General features: G+C 38.4%; 3 protein-coding genes across 4 annotated transcripts; 1 reads left to right on the top strand and 2 right to left on the bottom strand.

The window, feature by feature from the left end:
• Positions 1–522: 522 nt before the first annotated feature.
• Positions 523–5,862, bottom strand: pole2 (polymerase (DNA directed), epsilon 2). Its single transcript, XM_023407441.2, has 19 exons — positions 5,743–5,862; positions 4,870–4,970; positions 4,687–4,762; positions 4,217–4,294; positions 3,945–4,038; positions 3,778–3,852; positions 3,591–3,674; positions 3,367–3,423; positions 3,214–3,262; positions 3,019–3,091; positions 2,420–2,592; positions 2,241–2,330; positions 2,076–2,130; positions 1,913–1,972; positions 1,747–1,824; positions 1,466–1,574; positions 1,051–1,227; positions 807–874; positions 523–706 (listed from the first exon to the last, which is right to left on the bottom strand). The coding sequence occupies exons 1-19, from the start codon at positions 5,811–5,813 to the stop codon at positions 688–690; spliced, it is 1,587 nt and encodes a 528-aa protein (XP_023263209.1). The 5' UTR covers positions 5,814–5,862; the 3' UTR covers positions 523–687.
• Positions 5,863–8,500: 2,638 nt separating this feature from the next.
• Positions 8,501–13,427, top strand: LOC111655915 (kelch domain-containing protein 1). 2 transcript variants are annotated; one of them, XM_023407469.2, is made up of 14 exons: positions 8,501–8,646; positions 8,983–9,096; positions 9,995–10,065; positions 10,214–10,331; positions 10,448–10,560; positions 10,869–10,956; positions 11,153–11,236; positions 11,384–11,464; positions 11,567–11,625; positions 11,843–11,952; positions 12,063–12,135; positions 12,291–12,375; positions 12,632–12,684; positions 13,020–13,427. In XM_023407469.2, the coding sequence occupies exons 2-14, from the start codon at positions 8,989–8,991 to the stop codon at positions 13,159–13,161; spliced, it is 1,185 nt and encodes a 394-aa protein (XP_023263237.1). In that variant the 5' UTR covers positions 8,501–8,646; positions 8,983–8,988; the 3' UTR covers positions 13,162–13,427. The 2 variants fall into 2 exon arrangements, with proteins under 2 accessions (XP_023263237.1, XP_023263238.1); XM_023407470.2 differs by having other exon boundaries at positions 8,509–8,646; positions 8,947–9,096.
• LOC111655916 (uncharacterized) lies at positions 12,763–16,158 on the bottom strand. Its single transcript, XM_023407471.2, has 3 exons — positions 15,322–16,158; positions 15,064–15,131; positions 12,763–14,623 (listed from the first exon to the last, which is right to left on the bottom strand). The coding sequence occupies exons 1-3, from the start codon at positions 15,826–15,828 to the stop codon at positions 14,521–14,523; spliced, it is 678 nt and encodes a 225-aa protein (XP_023263239.1). The 5' UTR covers positions 15,829–16,158; the 3' UTR covers positions 12,763–14,520.
• Positions 16,159–22,111: the final 5,953 nt, after the last annotated feature.

The following is a 22,111-nucleotide window of genomic DNA, read 5'->3' as shown; positions in this document are numbered from 1 at the left end:
TTTTTTTTTTTTTTTAATTATTTCTACCTGATGGGTTTAAAGACCTCCCAATTGACCAGTTCTCACCCCAAACATGCTTAAGTCATCCATACAAAAGCCCAAAATTTTAAAAATATGTCTTCACTTTTATTATTATTATTATTATACAAAAGAAACTGGACAAGCTGGTCAAAAAGGCTGGGTCTGTGCTTCCAATAATACCAACTATTATTGTTTATTATTAACTATCAGTGTTACTATTAAGCTACTGGACGATTGAATTTCCCCTAGGCAATGAATAAAGTATCTATCTGTTCACCTGAAACTCCTTTCATTAATAACTTTGCAGCAATAGCCCATTATTTTAAAAAATATGAAAAATAGAATAAAATCTAAATGTGTAAAATAATATAATGATGACTGCGATTTCTCTCAAAACTCTATAGTCTACCAGGTCTTCAAGGCAGACTGCTCAGTGCTGTACAAAATCAACCATTTTCAAAGTAAGGCTAACTATCGTGTAAACACAAAGAGGTCAGAATATTCAGTATACAGAATAAAATCTTTATTATTCATGAAATAACATACATACAATCTATAAAACACCACTATGAGTTGATTACTAGTCCATTTTAAACATACAGTATCATACAAAGGCAATGTACAAAACAAATAAAAACAGCTGCACTTGTAAATCCATGATTTTCTTTAGAGCCCTTGAAGTTTGCTGCAAGAACACAACAGATTAGTATGAACATTAGTGATTGTTGAAACTACAGTAATCTGTATTGAATGACCTGAAAAGAAATAAGTAGAGCACATCTTACCTGTCCTCAACAGTCCTGTTGGATGGGTAATACACCTTAAATGTGAAGCCACTTCTTGGGAAGGAGCCCTGTCATAATAAATAAACGGAAAAATATATTAAGTGATAAATAATATGAGGTCATATTGAGGCTATAACATAGAGATATAAATTATACAAACACCAGTTGGAAAAACACATTTTATCAGGTTAGGTCCAAAGATAAAATAAATACATGTTTTAGTTAAGCTTATTTTGTTTCATACTGGGTTGACACAGAGGCAGTCCGTGTTGGTGATGCTGAAGGGGTCGTATTTGTCTGCAAAGATGATGACATCAGGGACTGGGTAGACATACAGGGAGTAGTCGTAGGCCCAGAATACAGGACTGACATACGGAGGCAGTGGAGTCAGGTGACCCTGAGACAGGATGGTCTTAACAAACTGGTAAAAAAGAGAAAAAGAATGACAAGATCATTAAATTACAATTAAAAATTACTGAAATTTACATATTGTGTTTAGTCAGAAATGAGACCAGTCTGGGTAAAATGTTGAGCTGAGGCTTAATCGGCTCACCATCATCAGCAAATAAAACCTTCAACAACACAATTATGTATGTGTGTTGAAAGAGACAAATTTCTCTCAAGTATGAACAGGTTTGTTCAGAGAAGATGAAACTCACATGGTTGGGAATGTCAAGATTGTTATTTGGCAACCGCATGCAGTTCCTGCACATCTTGTTGACCAGGTCTTCCCTGATAATGACGATCTCCTGGCTGCAGTACTGGATCCTGACAATGAAGGTCAGTTTTACAATGGTTTCTGTCATGTGTCTGGTCACATTTTTCTCAAAGCCTGTGTCTGTCATTTGTAAAAATCACTTAATGAATACTGCTGTAAAACCCTGATCAACCAACATATCAAATATGTTCACATGTAATAGAAGCCACATATTTGTTTCACCTGCATGGGTTAGTCGTGAACACTGAAAATGGCACCTTCTGTCTGAACTCCTCTGTGATGTGGTCTGCCAGGGGAGGCCTGTGGGGAACATATTTATTCACATCTGTCCAAATTACTGAACACAAATCACCTAATTATGTCAAAAGTCATGTCTCTGAATGTTTACCTTGGCAGGATGGTGCCTGGACCAGGGTCTTCAGGACCAGGGACAAACACAAAGCGACTACTGCAGGTTTGAGATGAACGAATTTAAATTCAAACGTATGGTAAATCTGAATAGTTAAGAATAAACCAGAGTATACCAGAGTAACAACTTTGTCAGATCCTACCTGCTGTGAATGTTAGGGTATGCACATATGGTATCAGCAAGGGCCTTCAGTGACTCTAAAGAGAGAAAAATGAATCACATTCTAAAATGCAGGCATTCATCCCTTAATTAGAGAGATCTTAAGAAGTACAATAGGCTATGAGTGATGAGGACCCAAAAGTTTCACCTTTGAGTGATTTGATCTGTGTCTTTCCATATGGGGCAGAGGAAAAGTTTCCACACAAAATGAAACAGGTGGGAGGCATCGCAGCATAGCCTGTAAGAAAAAAAATGATGAATGTGACTGGTGTCGTAGAGTGTTCATTCTTGTCCTGTAAAGTTTAAGACTATGATGCAGTACCAGACCTGAAAACATGATGTTGAGCTTTTCCATCACTTCAACGTTGTCCAGCCACACATCAGAAACAATTACAAACATGGCGTCCTCATTCTCTTCCTCCAGCTGCTTCAGCTTGGCAGAAGCCTTCACCGAAGTGGTGGATGGACCACCAAAGAAGTTCATGTTGCCATAGTATGCCCTGGAAATGAAGCAAGGACCATGTCGTGTGGGAGCAGGAGATGGATAGTGAAAACTAAGTTGAGTAAAACTTAATGCTAAATTTTAACCTGAAAACATGATATTCTTTAATTAACATACCACACTGTTATTGGAGACAGCCTCCATACTCAGCTACAGAGAAATGTTTGCCAGGTTGTGCCTGTCTGGTTGACATTGGCAATCATGTCTGACTTCAAAACTTAAAAAATATGGTATTTTCCTTCATGTTACTTCACTGAAATTTTCAGTGCATACCAGCAATAACAAACTAAAATGACTTCACACACAACAAGCTACAGATTCACCCCAATATCTAATGGGAAGTTGCATATATCACTACACAGACAGCTAACTACTTTAGCTTGCAATGACTTTGTCTAAATCCTTTTCCCTTAAACCAACTAACCTTGTGCCTGATGAAGGCTCTGTTGGTGGAAACCCAAACCCATTGACATGGAAAACAGAGTCCTCGTACCAACCTACAGGACAAAAGGCAAAACTTTACCTCTAATGATGTGTTGTTATTTTAATCTTAAAGCATATGTCTTTTTTTCTCTCATTTTGTTAACTGCAGTTGTAGTAGTAGTAGTCGTTATCTTACCCTCTGCCAGTACAAAGCAGGATTCGGTGTACAGGCCATTATGAAACTGGTACGAATGTTGTTAAGGAATACATCCATTTTAAAAGCCAAAGCTTCTTGCAAAATACAAATCATTATTTGCTGACAGACTCCCACAAACAGATTAAAGGATATTGCTTTGGACATGTCCAGTTGTACTGTTCCACTTGGGTCCTCCAGGTAGAATTTACCCTTAAAAATTGTTTAGAAATATTTTAGAAACTAAAATAAAAAAAGAATCAACAGACAGAAAAGTCCCAAATTAAATCATTTTTAAGAAACTACAAAAAGTCAAAGCTTCTGTGTGAACTTCTCCACATAAACTTAAATATACAAACTAATCTGTGTAACTACCTCACCTCTTTCAGTTGTGTGATCATCCCGAGTACAATCACCTCTCCCAGTTTAGCTGTGCTTCCAAGCAATGCTTCAATTGTCTTCAGCTAAAAAGGACAAATGACAACAAAACAATCTGCTAGTAAAATGCAAATCAGTAAAATGGGTTTCATTTTCGGCTCAAAATTAATAATGATTAAGATTTGATACCTGAAATTTGTTTTGACCCTCTTCAACAGCAGCTCCAATAGCAGGTGGGGTGAAGAGCTCGTGCCGATGTGTACGCTAGAGAAAATATGTCTTTATAAATACAACACGAACTACTACAACAACTTTAATCAGCAGTGAGAACGGCCAATGAAGCACATCATACTGACCTGTTGTAAGATTGTGTAGCGCTCCCTGAAGAGTTCAGCTTTGTCTTTGGCCAACCCACACAGACTCGGGGCTGGATGTCTGGTCATACTGATGCTGAATGAAAATGCCAAAATATAACTTTAAAAACTGCCTAAAAGCAACAGCATAACACAAGGTCTGCAGTACATGTAGGTGTATACACTAGATCTGATACCAGCAGAAAGAAGAAATCTTTTTTGAAATATTTAGGTATATTTGGCACAAAGGAGAAAGAAACTGTCCCTATACTCACGGTACAAATTTCTTCCGCTCCACGCTGTAAATGTATCTGGGCACATCGAAGGCTCCAATGATGTTGAAAACATTATCTCTGGAAGAGAGTTAAACAGCTTGTATAAGATTTTCTCTACAGCACAATAAAGTAGATTACACAACTATAACTTATTATGAGTTGATGTCTCGTGATGATTACATTATTAATATATTATATACGTGACTGTGGTCCCTGAATAACCAACAAATAACACTCATTTGTACAGATGTTTTAGGATTTGTTTAAAAAAATAAATAAATAAAACAAAACCTAGATATTTGTGCATGCTGCTATTTTGTATTTTACAACATAACTTGCATCAGGATAAAATCATTACATATATAAAAACAAAAAAAACCTTAAGAAAGAAAAAAAAAGGATTGATCATCACATAACCAAAAAACAAAACATTAATTAATAAAGAAAAACTTGTTTGCAGCCCCACTTACATGGTTTCATCACAAGACTGAGTGCAGTCCTGCACAGCGGTTTCCACCACAGACAGCTCTATCATACTAGAGGACACTGTTGTAAAAAACACAGAATGCATTAAGTGCTGCATACAGCAGCAGATTGAACATTAAACACACTGTGTAGTAGTAGTATGTAGAGACTGACTGTACTGTACATACATGGCTGCTTTTCGACCGCATCCAGGACCCTTTCAATAACATCATCCAGTTCAGAGGGACTTACGGACTCCAGCACCTCTACAAGGTATCTGCTGGCTTCTCTGGAGCACAAAACAGCAAAAAAGAAAAAACATATTCTTATTGTTTCTTCTTTTAACTAACAATATAAAACTACAAAAAACCAACAAAATTTCCAGAAGAAACTGTATCCGCGTGCATTGAAATGTTACTTATTTTCCTTTTCAGACACAGTTACAGGAGATACAGTTAACGTTGAAGTACTAAGGGAGTTGAAGTGTTACCTGTTGCAGCTGTACACATTAACTCATCACTTTTTTACAATGTAGTAATTTACATTTGACATATTTTGATGCTCACACTTATGGACTTTTGCCTATTATTTTGAATGCAACTTTGACTTTGACTTGTATATTTACACTGTGGTATTGCTAGTTTTGTTAAAGTAAAAGGTCTGAATACTTCTTCCACCACTGGTCTCTGTAAACAGTTGAACTGGTAATGTGTGTGAAATCAATGAAAGCAGGTGGATCCTAGTTTAGAGAGTAGGGAATGAAAGCAGTTGAAATATCAGTTAACTTGTAAACGCTGAGCAATTAAACTGTCAGTTAACGTGTAAGAAGTATTTGTTATGTTGTCTTCACTGAGGCACAAAACAATCTAAGAGCATGGAAACCTGCTTGTGTTATTGTTTTTTATTTCCTGTTGCCAATAGTATATAATTAGGCATAAAGTATCGACCATTTATCCTTGTCCTTGAGTTGACGGATATACTGTTACCTCACCACGCGTAGCACTAGCTTTAACTTTAGCAAAACATTTTTAACAACGTTTAACCATGACTATAATACATACGGTCGCAGTATTAGTCCCCGCATCTTGAAGCCAGCCAACACCTTTGTCTTTATTTTGCGAGCAACATCCATGTTTGTTTCTGTCCCTCTGCCCAACTCAAGCTTTGGCGCTAAACGCAAACTTCCGCATGTATTTCATCACTTCCGCCGAAGAGTCGCGCAAAAGCAGTCAAGAGAGGGGTCTGTCCATAGCACACTGTTTGTTCACCTGCCTGTGAATTCGCATGAAAAGACAATTTTGGGATGAGAATCATTTAACACATTCTCTTTTAAAACTGTGGGTTTCAGTTTTTAAAAATCACATACAAAGACATTCAACAAATAAACAAAACCTTATTTTACATACCACATTAAAATCAAATCACAAGATAACAAAGTGCAGAAATGTAGCTGCTGTGAAATGTCCAGACGTTAACAGCTCATGCTGGTCTTGTACAAACGTAGAAACGTTTTATACCTGTGACAGTTTCAGAAATCAGGTGAACAGGAAATGGGGCATGCAGGGAAGAAGCAGGTGCAGCGGGGTGCACGGTACAGCTGAAAGCCTTTATGGACTGCGCACAAAAGGGCATTGGGCACACAGCGCGACAATTTGGATTTTAATACGGAAGATAAAATACAAGAACCATGCCTGGCTCTGAGAACAGTCCGCGGTCAAAATACTCTGAAACGTCCACTAGACTGTATGTTTGCACGAAGAAATCAACTGCCCGGTACCGGAGGTATGTCAGACAGCATCAGAGGTTTTGACTTGGAGGCTTTGACTTTACTTTCTCAGCAAAGTGGTTTGAGAAAATGTTCATTCCTCAAACGTTTGTAGGCTATATCACAAACAAAATATCAGTATAAGGGAAACCATGCTTGTATTTTATATTCTAAGCATGTACCTACATTTATAGTAATTACTGTAAAATCAATCTATGAGAAGCAACCTTGGCCGAAACTGAATACTTCACTTGCACATACATGCATACTATCATGCATTATGTGTGTATGAGTGTGAGAAGGTATCTATGTGTGAGCTTAAGTATGTATGCATGTGTCCGGAAAGGAACCACACTTTACCGGAAGTTGCTACCACTAGGTGACACACCAACCACAAATAAATATAAAAGATGATGTAAAGACACATATGGAGGCCAAATGTATTATGGCGGTCAACAATGCACCTCAGACTGAAGCTATCTCTTTGCTGCTGACTCTGCTTGCTAGGGATCAAAAATAAATTAATTTTAAAATGTGCTTCTTTGGCTCTAATGCAGCCTCTTCTCCCTGTCTGTAGTCTGGTTCTGAAAGTTCCCACACAGTGTGCGACACTGAGGTTACATGTAGAATTTTTAACCTAATTTCATATGGTGTTATTTTTGTGCCTCATTCCTGGGCGCACATTGGGACTTTCTGAGCAGACAAATAAATTTTGCAAACTCACAATTTATATTTTGAAGAAAAAATGTTTTTAAGCAAATACCTTAAATTCAGCAAACAAATCTATTCTGTGCTCAATAATTATATTTCTCAGTTTGCTATTATCCACATAGTCGCACAAAACTAATGTCCCTCACTCAGTTTTAGTCAGTTGTTCTCAAAGATCTCTGCTCTGTGCACTGCCAGATACCTGCAAGCTTGCTCACACTGTCTCCCTTGCACGCTCAGTATGTCTTCTCTGGCCTCACTCAACCCTGCGGCACACTCGCTCAACATTTCGCAGCGTTATTATGTGCCACAAAACCTGCCAATCACAGACTTGGAGAAAGTAATCCAGATTGTCTGTTTCGTAACCAATTAGGTCGCTAGTACTGTATTCCAGAAGCACTGTTTAAAAACCCAGTACAGCATGTACCACAAAGTAGTATGACTCCACCCTATAGGTATATGGGCTCAAATTAGGGTCAAAATGATTTTGAACTTGTAAAGTCATGTTCACAAAGAATTCCAATTATTGAAAGGGAATTATCTATTGAAATGTTTGACTTTTAATCTGAAATTTATATATATATATACAGTATATGTGTGTGTATGTATATAATACAGTATATATCTTATCAACATCTTAACCTAAATTAGAAATTTAAAAAATGGCACGTTTTCTTTTTGGGAGGATTTGTGAGGCATTGCAACAAATGTGAGGATGAAATAAACTTCCTCTCCTGCCTCCCAAAAAATTCACAGCAGTATAGAGGAGGATGTTTTTCTAGAGGCCTTCAAACGAGCATTACCATTAGTTAAACATCTTAAATGCTAACAAAAAGGCATTATAGATTATTGTTTACAGGAGTAGTAGCACTGTCATTTTTATTGTGAAAAATGTTTTATGGTTTGTATGTTCTTGTTTTTAATACATATTTACATATCACTTATTTCTTCTCTATATTTCTGGTTGAAATGTAGGAAGAAAAAAATACTGAATGTCTTGTTATTTCTGTTGCAGTCATATAGGGATCCTAAAATGCTTTGCACAGATAGAATCGGGACACTTAGAGCTTTCAAACAATATATTACTTGTCAAAGTTGGGTGAAGGCTGAGCTCTGTACAAACCAAAACACACCTCACAACACCAAGGCCAACATGTCTCACAGGTGGGCCTATTTTAAAAGCTTACATATGTATTTAATTTTTCATGGTTGTATAAAATATTTTCTGATTTCATTTACATAGTTAATATTTTCAACATTTTATTCGGACATCAAACTCTTTGGGTGCCATATACATTAGGGTTCAATGAGGATTTTACTTTGAAAAAGGAAGAGAACCGGAAGTTTTATTTTATTTTACAACCCCTTTGACACAGCTACATTAGCAGAGAAACGACGGGTAATTGCCGTGTTTACGTTACGCGGACAAGATGTTGTGGTTTTCAAAACATGACAAAAAATTGTAAGATCGACTAAAAGTGTCCCGTACTCTGTGAGTATGTTTTAAAAGTGTTATTATGTAAATATTTGCGTAAAATGTTTCTGTATTCCGTACACGGTTGCTATTTGTTTTACAACCACTATGTAACCTTATGTTACGTATAGGCTGTAGACAACAAGTTTTGTACAAATAGTACCGTACAATTTACTGTCTTTTATCTTAAACCTATAAGAACAATATGGTTGTCTGGTGTAAGGGCTCTGCCCATAGTCATGTGTTACCCTTGCTTCTATAGTGTAACTGAAGATGAGATCGTAGGGGACATTTTTAGACCGATTCTTATTATTTCAGGCTCAAAGGCACGCTTTCCCTTTCTATTAATAACAGCCGGTCATGGATTCCGTATTTGAGAGGCACTGCTCGGAGCTGGTGGCCCGAGAGAGGAGCGGACACACGGCTGTGGTGGAGGAGAACCTGCTGTATGTGTGGGGAGGCTACATGGTGAGAAACAAATACTCAAACGGCCTGTTTAACGTGTTTAACGGTTTGCTTAAGGGGTACATTTACTGAAGTAGTGTAACACAGTAATCCCTTGGTATTTATACGAGAGTAAATGTACATTTATTGCCACTTTATACTAACACTGAACTACATCTCAGATAGGAATATTAAGAATATAGTTATTGTTTACTTCTCAGAAACAGTTTTTCAAAACATATAATAATGAAATATGATAAACCTACCAAAAATTATGTGAAGTCGGTAACTACACTTACTACACATATAACATTAAAGTAAAACTGCAACTAGCAATTATTTTTGATTTTTGATTAATCTGTCAATTATTTTATTTTTCTTGAAAAATTACTTTAATATTAAATTGATTATTAAGATGGATGTAGATTCATTTTCTTTTGATTAACTAATAAATCAACCCACTAGTGCAGCTCTATATTAAATGCTATTCACACGTTAGTGCATCTATAATAATCCAGTATTATAATATATTAAGGCTGATACACACACACACACACACACACACACATATATATATATGTGTGTATATATATATATATATGTATGTGTGTGTGTCTATTGACATGACAAGACAACAACATTTTGAAAAGAACTGTCCTGTGTAACAATTATTTCTTTTACTCTTACTTGTCCTGAAGTAGTTTTACTATGTGGTGTTTCTACCTCAGCTTATGTGCAGAATTTGAATACTTTTATAGTACTGGTCATACAGTACATATCATATCATATATAGCTAAACCTGCCTTAAAAGTTTAGATTGGCAAAATGAGCACCAAAATCTTACATTGCAATGATAGACTTAGGACACATTGCTGATGCACATATTTATTTCATTGTAATAAACACATTTTATTCTCTACAGTCAATTGCTGATGATGAAGTTTTCCTACCTAATGATGAAATCTGGGCATATGACTTGCAACAAGGTGTATGGTAAGAACATTAAATGAATTCCAAATATGCCTGCTTGTTGTCAAAACGGAGCGTTTTACTGTCACCTCTGTTGTTGTAAAAGGCGTCATGACATATGTGAATCTGAGTAGAATATCCACTTTTTTTCTTTTTCTTTTTTTTTTTGAAGGGAAGTGTTTCACATGACAGGGGAAGTTCCTCCCTCCATGTCTGGGACCTGTGGCTGCTCCCTGAATGGACACATGTACATATTTGGAGGTTGTGATGACAATGGACAGACCAATCAGGTGAGGCTGATAACTGACACTCCACACAGTCCATGACACTTTAATTATGATTGGAGTAGGTTCAATGAATGAATATTGCAGTTCTTAAGAAGTGATTAGTATTTGCTTTCAAACAGATCTACTGCGTCAACCTGACAGATGGAAAATACACGTGGAAGAAGATCATACATGAGATGGGTTCTCCTCCCTCACCTCGAGACAAACTGTCCTGCTGGATTTATAAAGGAAGGTAAGCTCTGTCAATTTCAACAGACTGCTCTTTCCTCTACTTCTGGGAAAGTGTCAGTGTAATGTAAATTAAAGTGAACTATTACTCCATAATTACTGCCTGTTAATGCCACACAGATTTGACATCGAGTTTGACACTGTAACTTTTTGGGGAGTTTTCCCTACAATTCTCTATTGATTATGTATGGATGTATGTATGTATACATGTTTTGGTTTATTTTCAAATTAAATATTTTACATTATTCTTTGACTTATGTATAATTGTAAACGTGACAGTAATTGTGGGTATCTTTCTTTAATACAACCCAGGATAATCTACTTTGGAGGATATGGTCACAAACTACTGACTGATGTTGACAGCAGGAACAGAAGCTTCATTGTAGATGAAGCTACATGGGTAACATTTTTTTATTGGCCTCTTTTTTTTATATGAGATTTTGTTCTAAAATATGTCAGGCCTGAAAGGGAAATATTTAAGCATCTGGTCTAAAAATACCAAGGAAACGCTACAGATGTGTATTGTGATTCTTTTTGTCTTAAAAACAGTAGAAATCAATTTCTTTGCCCCTTAATAGTCATGTTGTTGTTTTCAGGTGGAGGATGTCTTCTGGGGATGGAACAACGAGGTTCATATATTTGACCCCATGGAAGCCAGTTGGAATGAACCACAAACCCATGTAAGTTAGTTAAAAATGTGTATATATAGATTTAGATTAGTGACATTTATTTATGATACAGATGAGTGAGCAGTTTTGGAAAACTGTGGAGGAAGCTAAAATGTTAAAATACCCTAAAGATTAGTCAGTGACCGTGCTTGTGTGCAGGGTCGTGCTCCTGCCCCCAGGGCTGCCCACGCCAGCGCCACACTTGGCTGCAGAGGATACGTGTGTGGAGGCAGAGTTATGGTGAGAACTCTACATGCTATTGAGTTCTTCTCTCATATCTACACACAGTCAATAATATACAAAAACATGAGTCAAAGTCTGCCATTTGTAACTTGTCCTCAGGAATCCAGGACGAGTGACATTCACTGTCTGGACCTTGAATCATGGACGTGGTCAGAAATGTGCGTATGTGATTGTTGTGACCAAAGAGAATCTTATGTCATGAGAAATTTCATCCTTTGTTTTGCGTCTTTCCTGTTTTTTAGGGAATTTCTTTTGTTTTACATAATTGTGCGGAGACATACTTATTCTCGTTAGAGTTAAGGTTAATGCTACTACTACATGTTATGTTTTTGCCAAGTTTGTCTTTGACTGTATTGTGCAATATATCTTTTACAGAATCCCAGTGACCAACAATCCAGTGGGCAGATCGTGGCACACACTCACAGCAGTATCAGACAGCACCTTGTTCCTGTTTGGAGGTCTCAGTGTAGACTGCAAACCAATGAGTAAGAAAATGCACCTACTTTTTTTTACATTTATTTCCTCTGTTCCCATAATTTTTTATGACCCTTAACTGTTTTCTTTTCATTAAAAAAAACACATTTTCCTCTATAAGGTGATGGGTGGCTGCTTGATGTTGAAACAAAGAAATGGAGAGAAGTGGAACATCCCTATAAGAACAAGCCAAGGTAGCAAATTATCAGCACTTGGTCATTGTGCATTTATGAATGACCCTACAGTTCCTGGTGTATGTATTCACTTATTGACAGATGGTAAGATGGTTTTCTGTAAAAATATGAGCAGATTTTAAATTGTAAGTCTTTTCTTTTTTCTCTTACTCAAGGTTGTGGCACACAGCGTGTCCAGGGAAAGACTCTGATGTTGTTGTGTTTGGTGGAAGCTGTGACTACATCCTCCTTGTCGACACTGTAAGTATCACAGACAGAAGTTGAAAAGTAGTTGAAAAAATGTCTAATTCTACAGACCTTTGGAAATCATCACGACTAAACTAAATTGGTCTTTTCCAAGAAAAAAAAAATCTGAAGCCTGCCTGAATTCACATGAACACAGGCACAACTCCAAATGTTTGTAAAAGAAAGTACTGCACGCTGCTGAATATACAGTCTTAAGAAAAATGACACAACTCAAAATTGACCTTTGCAAACCTTGCATCTTTCTCTACAGGGTCACTGCAATGATGCTCTCGTTTTCCAGATGCAACCATATCCTCTATTCAGGTAAAAAAAAAAAAAAAAAGTGTTATATGTTTATCTTTCACATCATAGAGAATTTTTTACGAAAAAGAACCACAGAAACAAAATGCATATTTTAATGCAGCAATAGACATTTATGCAACAGTCATTCTGACTTGTCAAACACAACTGAAATGAATAACATCTGTAAGAGTCATTGTTAATATTAGTTTCACCTGTGATTCTCCTGCTATTGCAAGTAAAAATATCTGCTGATAAAAAGGTCTATTTTTTTGTAGATCAAGTTATATTTACTTTAATTGTGCAAGCTTTTTCCCAAAATAGAAATGAGAAATGACAGACTTTTTATCTTCTGACAGGATTTGTGAGGATTACATTGCCAAGAATGTGAGGAACAATGAGATGCTCAGAAATCAGCTTATTCTCCTGCCTCCTAAACTGCTCACAGCAGTACAGAGGAGGATATCTTTCTACAGGCCTTCAAAGAAGAAACAGTGTTAATTAAAAGAATGTGCTAAATGCCAAGAACAATGCAATAACATACACTTGTTTTTATTTAAGTACTGTACTCCCCTCAGTGTGATCATCTTACTCACACTGTGGGGTAGCATTTTTATTTTTAGAAAATACTGTGCAGAATATTTTATGGTGTTATATTTTATTATTTTATTGTTCTCCAGATTTAAATTTTTATTTTGTACACTCTCTACACAACCCTCCAACAAACTGATCCCAAGATAATGGTGATTAAATGACACTGAAAAGTTGTTGCCTGATGTGGATTATTGGACAACTATTTTAATTAAGTCAATTAAGCAATCTCAACCTCTCACACACAATTCTCCCAGAGTATTCACGAGATCAAAAATAATGCATAGTCGATTTTTATTTGCAGTAAAAAAAACAAAATTACAATTTATTATAAAATCTGTTTGAAATGCAGCTTTCCTTTTAACAGTGACTGGTGGACTTTGTTGACACATTAAGTATTTACATGAATGCCCAGTATGTATTCATGCACAAAACTACTCTGTTCCACCACTAAGTGGCAGCAGGACTTTATGTTTAAATGTGGCTGAGTCATCAGCAGAAATGGAGCTGGGTCAAAGTGAGCCTGACTGAAAGTCTCTCTCTGTTGCCACACATTCCTTCTTCATAAGGGTGGAGAGGTGCAGGAACTGTGGTCAGGAAGGAAACCTTAAGTATACAATCCCAGCTCATACCTTTGCAGGATTGCCACTTATGAAATACTAAAGCCCTATACTGTGCGCACAAAACTACTGGCGGAAAATGTTATCTTTGCATATAGCGAGTCACAAGGCCTTAAGAATGTGCTTTTACCACTCAAATTGTGCTAAACTACTGAGTTTCAGCGATCAGAGAAATGGCTGTGTTCTCCCCTTCACCTATGAACAGACAAGTTAAAGTTAAGTAAGTAATAGGTATCAAATAAGTAGATGCGTGCTCTGTGGGAGCCCAGCAGGACTGAGAGGGTGACAGTGACACCTTAGCACAGCAGATAACAAACCAAGGAGGCCTGTGTCAGTTAACAGTGTTGGTCTCTGGGAGGAGAACCTCCTGGCATCAGTTCAAACTGGTGTTATAACTCCTCTTGTTGTTAAGTAAGACTTGGCTAAATGCAAAGTCCTGGGGTGCAGATGTTTAAGTTCAACAGAAACATTGTTACATTTTATCCAGGGAACCCTGCCTGCAGTAGCCTTCCTATGTAGCAGAGAATTTGTCAAAACAAACAAACAAACAAACCAACCCTGGTTCCCTTTCTCTTTTTTAAAATGTTACACTGCAAACTGCTGCATCCCATGAAGGTTGCTCCATTGCTGCAGGATTCTCAGCTGGGGGTCAACTAAACTCTCTCTCAATAGTGTCCATCAGCTCCTCTTCTGATCCATCGTACAGGATGACTGGCATTGTAAGAGAAGAGCCATGGCAGCTGCCAAAAGTCCTGGGGACAGTTTAGATGCTGATTAAAAACAGGAAATCTAAGTGACATATACGAGTATTTTGATGTGTTATTTTTTCCACCAAATGTATCATTTTCTGACAAAATCAACCCACAACATTTAATCAGTAAACTGATTAATCTCCTCTTGGTATGTTGCGTAAAAGGTCCATAATGGCGTAACGATCAGTGGTAAGAAACATATGCTGTTGTGCTTAAGGCATGCTTTGTAAATATATTCTCACACTCAACACCAACAAAGCAGCAACAACAGACGCTTGTTTGTTTCTGTCCTGCTTGCAGACGTCTGACTAATCTGATCTGCACTGAGAACAATGGGCTGGTATTTCGATACCTTTAAGGTGAATTTGATCTGGTTCAGCTCGGCTTTTACTACTCCACTGAGCTCAGAAATCTATTATTTATTACAGTTGTCTACTTACGATTGTTTTTCTGATGTGGGAACAGCTTCCAGCGAAGCACCTCTTGTAAAAAAGCCCTGTGAGGAGGACTGACAGAAACCAGAGAGGAGAGAAGGCACATGATGTGTTTTCATTTCAGCTCTGAACAATTCTCCAGGATCATTGTTATTTTAAAATCATCCAGCTGTTGATGATTTATAATAAACTGGGTTAAAACAGAAAGATGCTTTATCCAATAATAGCTAATGATAATACAAATGGTAAAATTAAAGTCCTTACATTGTGCGGACTGGGGCGCACAGGTGTGTGGTTTTTTAAGTGTCTGAAAGCATCATTGCTCCTCTTGTTTACATCTCTTGATCCACCGTGTGAGCCACGTGGCTCCTCGGCTCTTCCAGACGCTCTGGACCGAGGAGCTGAGCTGACGTCGTCCTCGGTGTCTTCCCGGCTGAAGTGACACAGTCCGTAAGTTTTGGCTTTCATAAAAGACTTCTTGGTAATGTTCTTCTTCACAGAAAGTCTCTCTAGCTCCTCATAATCTTTAAGAACCGTGTCCAGCTCTCCATCAACATCATCGTCCTCCCCAGAGAAGTCAGAGTCGTGGCCTTCGCTGTGGCAGTCCGGTCGCGCACGATTGCGCGCGTTGCGCAAAGTTGCATGGATTTTGAGAGGCTTGAATGGACGGCTGTCCTGTTTGGGTGAAGTGACACCGGCAGCTGTTTTGGTCACGTTCACCTCGCTGGCACACGCAGGTGCAACTTTCTTCTTACTCGGACCGCTGCCCATGTCCGTGTGTCTGGCTGCTTTAAAAAATCTAAATGCAAAGTCCCATTTCCAAAGTCTCCTCCACAGCAAGATTCTCCCAGAGTTGAATATTAACCAACAAAGACTTGATGCTTGGCGGTGGGCAGTAAGGTCAGTTTCCAATTAGGTTTAAGGCTGTAAAACAGTTCTTAGGGTAAAAATAAGCGCTGGTGGCCAATTCCCTTAAAATCATCCGCTCCCCATCTGCAGACGGACCTCTGGCAATTATCGCATATTCTATGTTCACAGACCGGACTTGAGTCAGAACCGCCGCCTGTAAACTTTCGAGTAACTCCACATCAGATGAGAAGCAGTGTATCCGTTACATAACACCAGTTTAACTCAGGGACCCCAGGGAGAAAACTCCGCCTTCTTATAGTGGGAAACACACACCCTTTATGTTTCCTTTATTTCTACTGAATAGGAGTAACTTACACTTTTATTTTAGCAGCTGCACTTCTGCCTTTTGTTAAACATTTACCACAGAATTGAATGATTTCTGGTTAAGGAAAACTGAAAGAGACAACTTTTGGAACACATTTAATTATTTAGTCAGTCCTGGGTGCTTGACATAGAGATATAAGGGTTTAGACAGTATGAAGATGAAGAGGCTAATAGGGACAATTCGTCTGATTTATCTGTATCACATCAGCAACAATGACCAGCCTATTGCCCGTCTGTGTTCAGCTAATAGATTTTATTGAGCCAAGTGAGATCAAGAGTGAGTGAGTTCCTGTCCGCCCGCCGGGGCCGGGAGGCCCCCGGCTCACCAGCCCCTCCAGTGACTGATTAAGACTGAAGCACTCAGCCACAAGAGAGAAGGGGGCATTCCTTTCCAACAGCTTGGGCTTCCCAGAGATTCCTCAATAAGCTTTTGTTTGGTCCACTTGCACATACAAAAGACACAGTGGGGGCATCTCCCTGCCCAGAGCTGTCCAACAAGAACCCAGAGTCCACCCGAGTAAAGAAGCTGTTTGCCATCTTTCATTAAATGCCTCTTTCGCTCTCTTTCCTTGCTAGTGTGTGCACACACGTGTGTGTGTGTGTGTGTGTGTTTGTGTTTGTGTGTGTGTGTGTGCGTGCGTGTCTGTGTGTGCTCCAGACAGCTGTGCAACCTGTTCTCTCTGGAGGATGACCAAGTCAAAGACACCTGCTGTTCAAGCAACTGGCATTTTTTCTAACTGTGAGTGTGAGAGGGGGAAAAAAAAATCAGCCTGCAAGTTCCAGATGTCTCATTGAGGAAATTCCTGCTTTACTGCCTAATTTTTTACAGAACATGTGTAAGATGTCGAATGTGTTCTTCAAGGGTGGAAAGACTGTGCTTCTTGACTTACATTTTACATAAGCAGAATGCTAAAGCTGAAAAATATTCATTTGCAAGCACAAAAGTTAAAGTTTTGCAGATTACTCTTAGTTGCAGTTACAGCTTCTACATGAAAAGCTCAATGAGGCATCCTGATCATAAGCATGTCAGTAGTGATTACCTCCTAATAACCAATCTCTCTCTTCAGTTCAATGAAGAGAGAGATTGCTCTCCAAAGATGTTATCATCTTTTCTTTATATAAAAAAAAGAACCTTCTCAGAGAATGCCTTATAGGGAGAGGAGCTTCAGAGAAAAACTGGAACATCCTCCTGACTGTGCAACCACTGCATAATTGTATACTGTTGTTCTTGTCTTTCCAAAATTCCAAGTACAAAAAAGTACAAGTACAAGAACAAGCTTGCTTGTCACCCTTGCCTTTCATGAAGTCTTGTTTGTGTTGTTTTCAGGCCCCCATTTCTGTTATTCTCTGCCTGCACCAGTGTATCATTAAAAAGATCTAGCAGCCACATCTGGTGAAGAACTCAACAGCTTCCAGACGAGGGGGAGGATCTGCCGCAAGACGGAGGCCACAGCCCAGCTCACAACATAACTGTGGTTACTCTGACTTCTCCCTGCATCAACAATATTCCTTCACCATGGACTGAGACTTGAAAGACGTGAGGAAAGTTATATCTTTGTGAAACTGTGGTTCTTGATTTTGCATGGTTTTGTACACCACATCATATCCTGCAAAAGTGCATGTCAAATCGTTTTTTGTGCAATGATAAGTCAGAGCTGTGAGTTGCTTTTGCACTGTTATGGATACTTTTGTTTCCTCCTAACAGCAGGAGAGCATGTGTGAGAAATTGCAATTGTCATGACTCAACTGCTCCATTTGCAGGGAACAAATAAAACTATTGTTGTCATCTTTGAGCCAAAAAAACATTTCTCCCATATGTTTCAAGAGAGTGTTTAACAAGCCAGCTGCCCACTGATAGGCATTCCAGTTAAACTGTCTGGGCCCCTTTACCCCACCAGGTACACAAACATGAACACGACAGGGTCAAGAAGAAACACACACACACACACACACACACACACACACACACACACACACACACACACGCACACCACTATTTCAACAGGGTTTTATTTTATCATTTCTAAACTGATAAACAAGTTTATAAATTACCTACCATTAAATGTGTGTATTATTGCGCCACAGAAAGGCATATATTTTCAGGTGGGGGTGGTTGTAGGGAGGACACATTCATGTCTAACTAAACCTTAGGTATTGCGTTCCTTTTAATAAACTTTATACAAGGTACAAAAACTTGATTATGTTTACATACTGTACTGTAAATTAGGTAAAACACCAAAATCTCCTTCTTTGTAGTCAGACAGTAGATTCATCAGGACACTGCACAGACGTAATCGACTGACAGGATGAGCAGAGCTGAGACAGAGGGATATTGTAACTCTGACACAGTGACATAAGGTTGTCAGGGCAACATTCAGTGCAGCCAAGAGGAGTTCAACTGCAGTAAAAGAACCAGGGTCAGCCCTATTTATCTTTGAGCTATCCCTCTTAATCTGCTAGATTACTAAATGTAAATTAAGGCTTTTGCCGTTGTGTTGACGTTGAATGTACGTCACAGAGATGATCTTTTGACCTCTGGAAGAAGTTTGTGGGAAACTTTTTCAGTCCTCACCACAAACCTTTTATTCCCAGTCAACTCATCAATAGTGACATGTCGTATATATCTCTCATTGACAGTTTGCTGTAACAGATGAGTTTCTGACCTGCCACAGGATTTGGTTCATGGTGCCCACACAGCTCATGGTGAAAGGTGTGTTAAAGCTAACCAGCAGATGGCGCCAGTGTTCAAGAAAAGTAAATTACAGGCTCTTCCCTATTGATTTTTGCAAATAAAGAGACTAAAGGGTCCTTCTACAGGACAATTGGAACACTCACTGCATTTTCAACCATAGCTTTGCTTTGCATGATAAATAGCCTATGTGAGAACAGTTCTGTTGAGATCACAGGGGAACTTGTAATTTGCTTGTGTTGTGTTGTTGCAGGGGTTGTTTTTATTTTGAATAGAAACGTAATAACATTGCACAATATGTCATGGCACAATCAGCCATTAACAGCAAAGTTAAGAACTTAACAGCTAAGCGATAAGCTGAAACTTGTTATGAAACTAAACCAAGGGGAGCTGTAGGTTCATCACTATGAGCAACTCCTTTCACATTGTTGCATTGTTTTCTCATTGTCATTTGTTATTATGTAAAATTTCAAATTCAACTTCCAAATACCATCTTCATCTTAAAGCGACTATAAATGTATTTAGCACAAATACCACCCTGTGTTTGAAGATGAAGTCACAGTGTGTACATTGTAAATAAATAATCTCAGCTTTTTGGTCAGATTTCCCCTCACTTCCCCGCACATTCCCATACTTCTGTATTTGTAGTAAAACACTGTGTACTGGAAGGTCTACTCAGCCCGGTCTGTGGTCACTACTGCAGTGACCCATTTTTCTGTCAAAAGGCCATGTAATCAACAGAAAACAATTACTGCCTCTCTCAGGCACTCAGAGCGCTCAATACCAGCATCTGCTCACTTCCTAATTACCTACTAGGTAAGAGGCTTCATTTGGACAGAAACTCACAGCAATCAATCCTTGCATTATGCTTGGCTTGTTTGTCAGCATCCTAATGTGTCAGATTGGAAGTGTCAGGTCTGTTCAATTCAATTCTCTTTGATTAACTTTTCCTTTACCTATATGCCTTTTATTTATATATAATTTTGGATTTTTTGTTTTTTTTCCACTAATTTAACCCAATGTAAACTTGTGACCTGAAAGTATATCAGGCTTCACTCCCTAGGCTCATTTTACTAGTTTTCTCCCAGGCTAAGTGCTAACCTGGTTCTGGCTCCACAGCACACTGTTTTGAATGCCTCTCCTTTGTTTAGAGCCTTTTTTTTCTATAGCTATTCCAGATACCTCCTATGGCAGACAGTGTGTCATGTTGATTAGAGCAAGTTACTGTGAAGCATAGCCTCAGTCAAGTCCTGGCACCATAGATGATGTGGAAGAAATACACCAAGGTAAAGCCGTAGTACACCCTGTTTCTAAGAAATCCCTCCTGTTCTCATTGGCTGCATTGTGTGTCTTTGTGCACTTGTAATAGTGTGTTGGAAACAGTTTTCAAAATCAAGCCTTTAACAGTGAACATGAAGAGTCAAAGTCTGATTTGTTCACAATATTTGCTTGTTTTTAGCCATGCTAGTGGCGCGATGTGAAGGATGGCTATGTTAGTCTGTTGGTTTACTGCTTTGGTCCAGACTGAAATATCTCAACACCCACTTGGTTAGATTGCCATGAAAGTTTGAACAGACATTCATGTTCCCCAGAGGATGAATCCTACTGAACTTGGTGATCCCTTTACTTTTCCTGTAGCACCACCAGCCGTTCGACAGTTGTAGTTTTGATTTAAATATCTCAACAACTATTGGGTGGATTGCCATGAAATGTGGTACATACATTTATGTTCTCCTCTGGGGGAATTATCATAATTTGTTGATCCCTTCACATTTCCTATAGCACCACCATCAAGTCAAAATTGTAATTTTTCTATACTTAGGTTTATAACAAAAAAACCAAATGCTAACACACTAAACTAATGTGGTTAACATTATACTTGCTAAATATCAACATTTCAGCATTGTCACAGTGAGAGTGCTACCAGCCTAGGATTAGCATTCAGCTCAAACTACCACTGTGCCTAAGTGCAGGATCACAGAGATGCTAGCATACTGTAGTCTCCAGGTTAGTTTCTTTAGCAATATTTTACTGGACTGATGTTTGAATCCATTGGTGCTCAAAACATGTCAACTTTCACTAAACTCCTTAAATCACAATAAAATAATAAAAGTGGAATAATTTAACTGTATCCGAAGCAACCTTTTAATAACTTTAAACAATCCTGATTGTCTAGACTATAAATTAAACTGTTTAAATTAATGATAATATAGACCAAGGAATTCCATGATATGGAAAAGTAAGAAGATATACTGCTATGTTTCTGTTCTCACAATGACAAAAACAGCTGCTGAACAGCACCTCAAAAAGTTTTTGTCAGTGATTTTCTATCTTTTCTCTTTTACTCCCTGTCAGAACAACACACAGAATATGAAACTTGATCTGATTCCTCTCCCTAGGTATTTCTGTTCCAAAACATTTTGAAGGAAGAGAAAAAGAACAGAAGGTCCAGAAGACGAAGCAGCACCAGTTTGATGCTGTCCATGGTGCTGACAGGCCACAGATGGCACTGAATGGACAGCTGCACTAGAAACCTTACTTTTTAATTGATAAAGTCCCGAGAGTAATCAGCTGTGGCACGGATTTCGTACCTTAGGAAAAAACCCACAGACCGCCCCAAATCTGGGAGTCTCTAAAATTTATGTGTATTACAATAACGTTATATATTTGACAAATTTGGGAACCTTCTGCAGCAGCTTTTCAAGTGTTGGATGCACCAAAAGCTTTTTTAACTGATCTGTTACAAGAAAACATTCACAGGTGGCTGAACAATAAAGGAACATCCATGTTTGGTTTTGTTGCAGAGTTGTCAGAAGACAGAGCATATGGTGGGTTGCAGAAAGATCACTTTTCACTTCAGTGTATTTTTCCCTACTCAAACAAGCATGGATGCACTGTATGACTTACGATAACACAGCTCAGTGTTTACAGTGTATGTGAATGCTTACGCTTGGCCTCAAGCAAGCCTGCCAGATATGGGAAAAAGCATAGTGTGCTGTTGAAAAAAAGTGCCATGCATGTGCGCCCCCCTCTTTTTATGTAATGGGGCTGTTGATGGCTGGCATCATTATCGGTCCTGTCTACGCCAGTCTAAAAATATGGTTCAGGACTCCAACAGTATGTGGCATTTAT

This window comes from Seriola lalandi, unplaced genomic scaffold (genome assembly GCF_002814215.2).
Source record: "Seriola lalandi dorsalis isolate HSWRI2012SDOR001 ecotype SW California unplaced genomic scaffold, Sedor1 jcf7180002054335, whole genome shotgun sequence".
NCBI classification, from domain to species: domain Eukaryota; kingdom Metazoa; phylum Chordata; class Actinopteri; order Carangiformes; family Carangidae; genus Seriola; species Seriola lalandi.
The sequence above is the reverse complement of the archived record's forward strand: the minus strand, read 5'-3'. Positions and strand labels throughout refer to the sequence as shown.

What these genes read in the sequence shown, in the direction of transcription:
- pole2 (XM_023407441.2), bottom strand. Translation starts at nt 5,813, where the DNA reads ATGGATGTTGCTCGCAAAATAAAGACAAAGGTGTTGGCTGGCTTCAAG. An exon ending in GAGCGGAAGAAATTTGTACC is followed by an intron (nt 4,039 to 4,216) that starts GTGAGTATAGGG and finishes ATTTTCATTCAG; the next exon opens with CATCAGTATGACCAGACATC. An exon ending in TTCACGACTAACCCATGCAG is followed by an intron (nt 1,575 to 1,746) that starts GTGAAACAAATA and finishes CTTCATTGTCAG; the next exon opens with GATCCAGTACTGCAGCCAGG.
- LOC111655915 (XM_023407469.2), top strand. Translation starts at nt 8,989, where the DNA reads ATGGATTCCGTATTTGAGAGGCACTGCTCGGAGCTGGTGGCCCGAGAG. An exon ending in TGTGTGGAGGCAGAGTTATG is followed by an intron (nt 11,465 to 11,566) that starts GTGAGAACTCTA and finishes ACTTGTCCTCAG; the next exon opens with GAATCCAGGACGAGTGACAT. An exon ending in TGTAGACTGCAAACCAATGA is followed by an intron (nt 11,953 to 12,062) that starts GTAAGAAAATGC and finishes TTCCTCTATAAG; the next exon opens with GTGATGGGTGGCTGCTTGAT.
- LOC111655916 (XM_023407471.2), bottom strand. Translation starts at nt 15,828, where the DNA reads ATGGGCAGCGGTCCGAGTAAGAAGAAAGTTGCACCTGCGTGTGCCAGC. An exon ending in TGCGCCCCAGTCCGCACAAT is followed by an intron (nt 15,132 to 15,321) that starts GTAAGGACTTTA and finishes GGTTTCTGTCAG; the next exon opens with TCCTCCTCACAGGGCTTTTT. An exon ending in CCCACATCAGAAAAACAATC is followed by an intron (nt 14,624 to 15,063) that starts GTAAGTAGACAA and finishes AACTGTCCCCAG; the next exon opens with GACTTTTGGCAGCTGCCATG.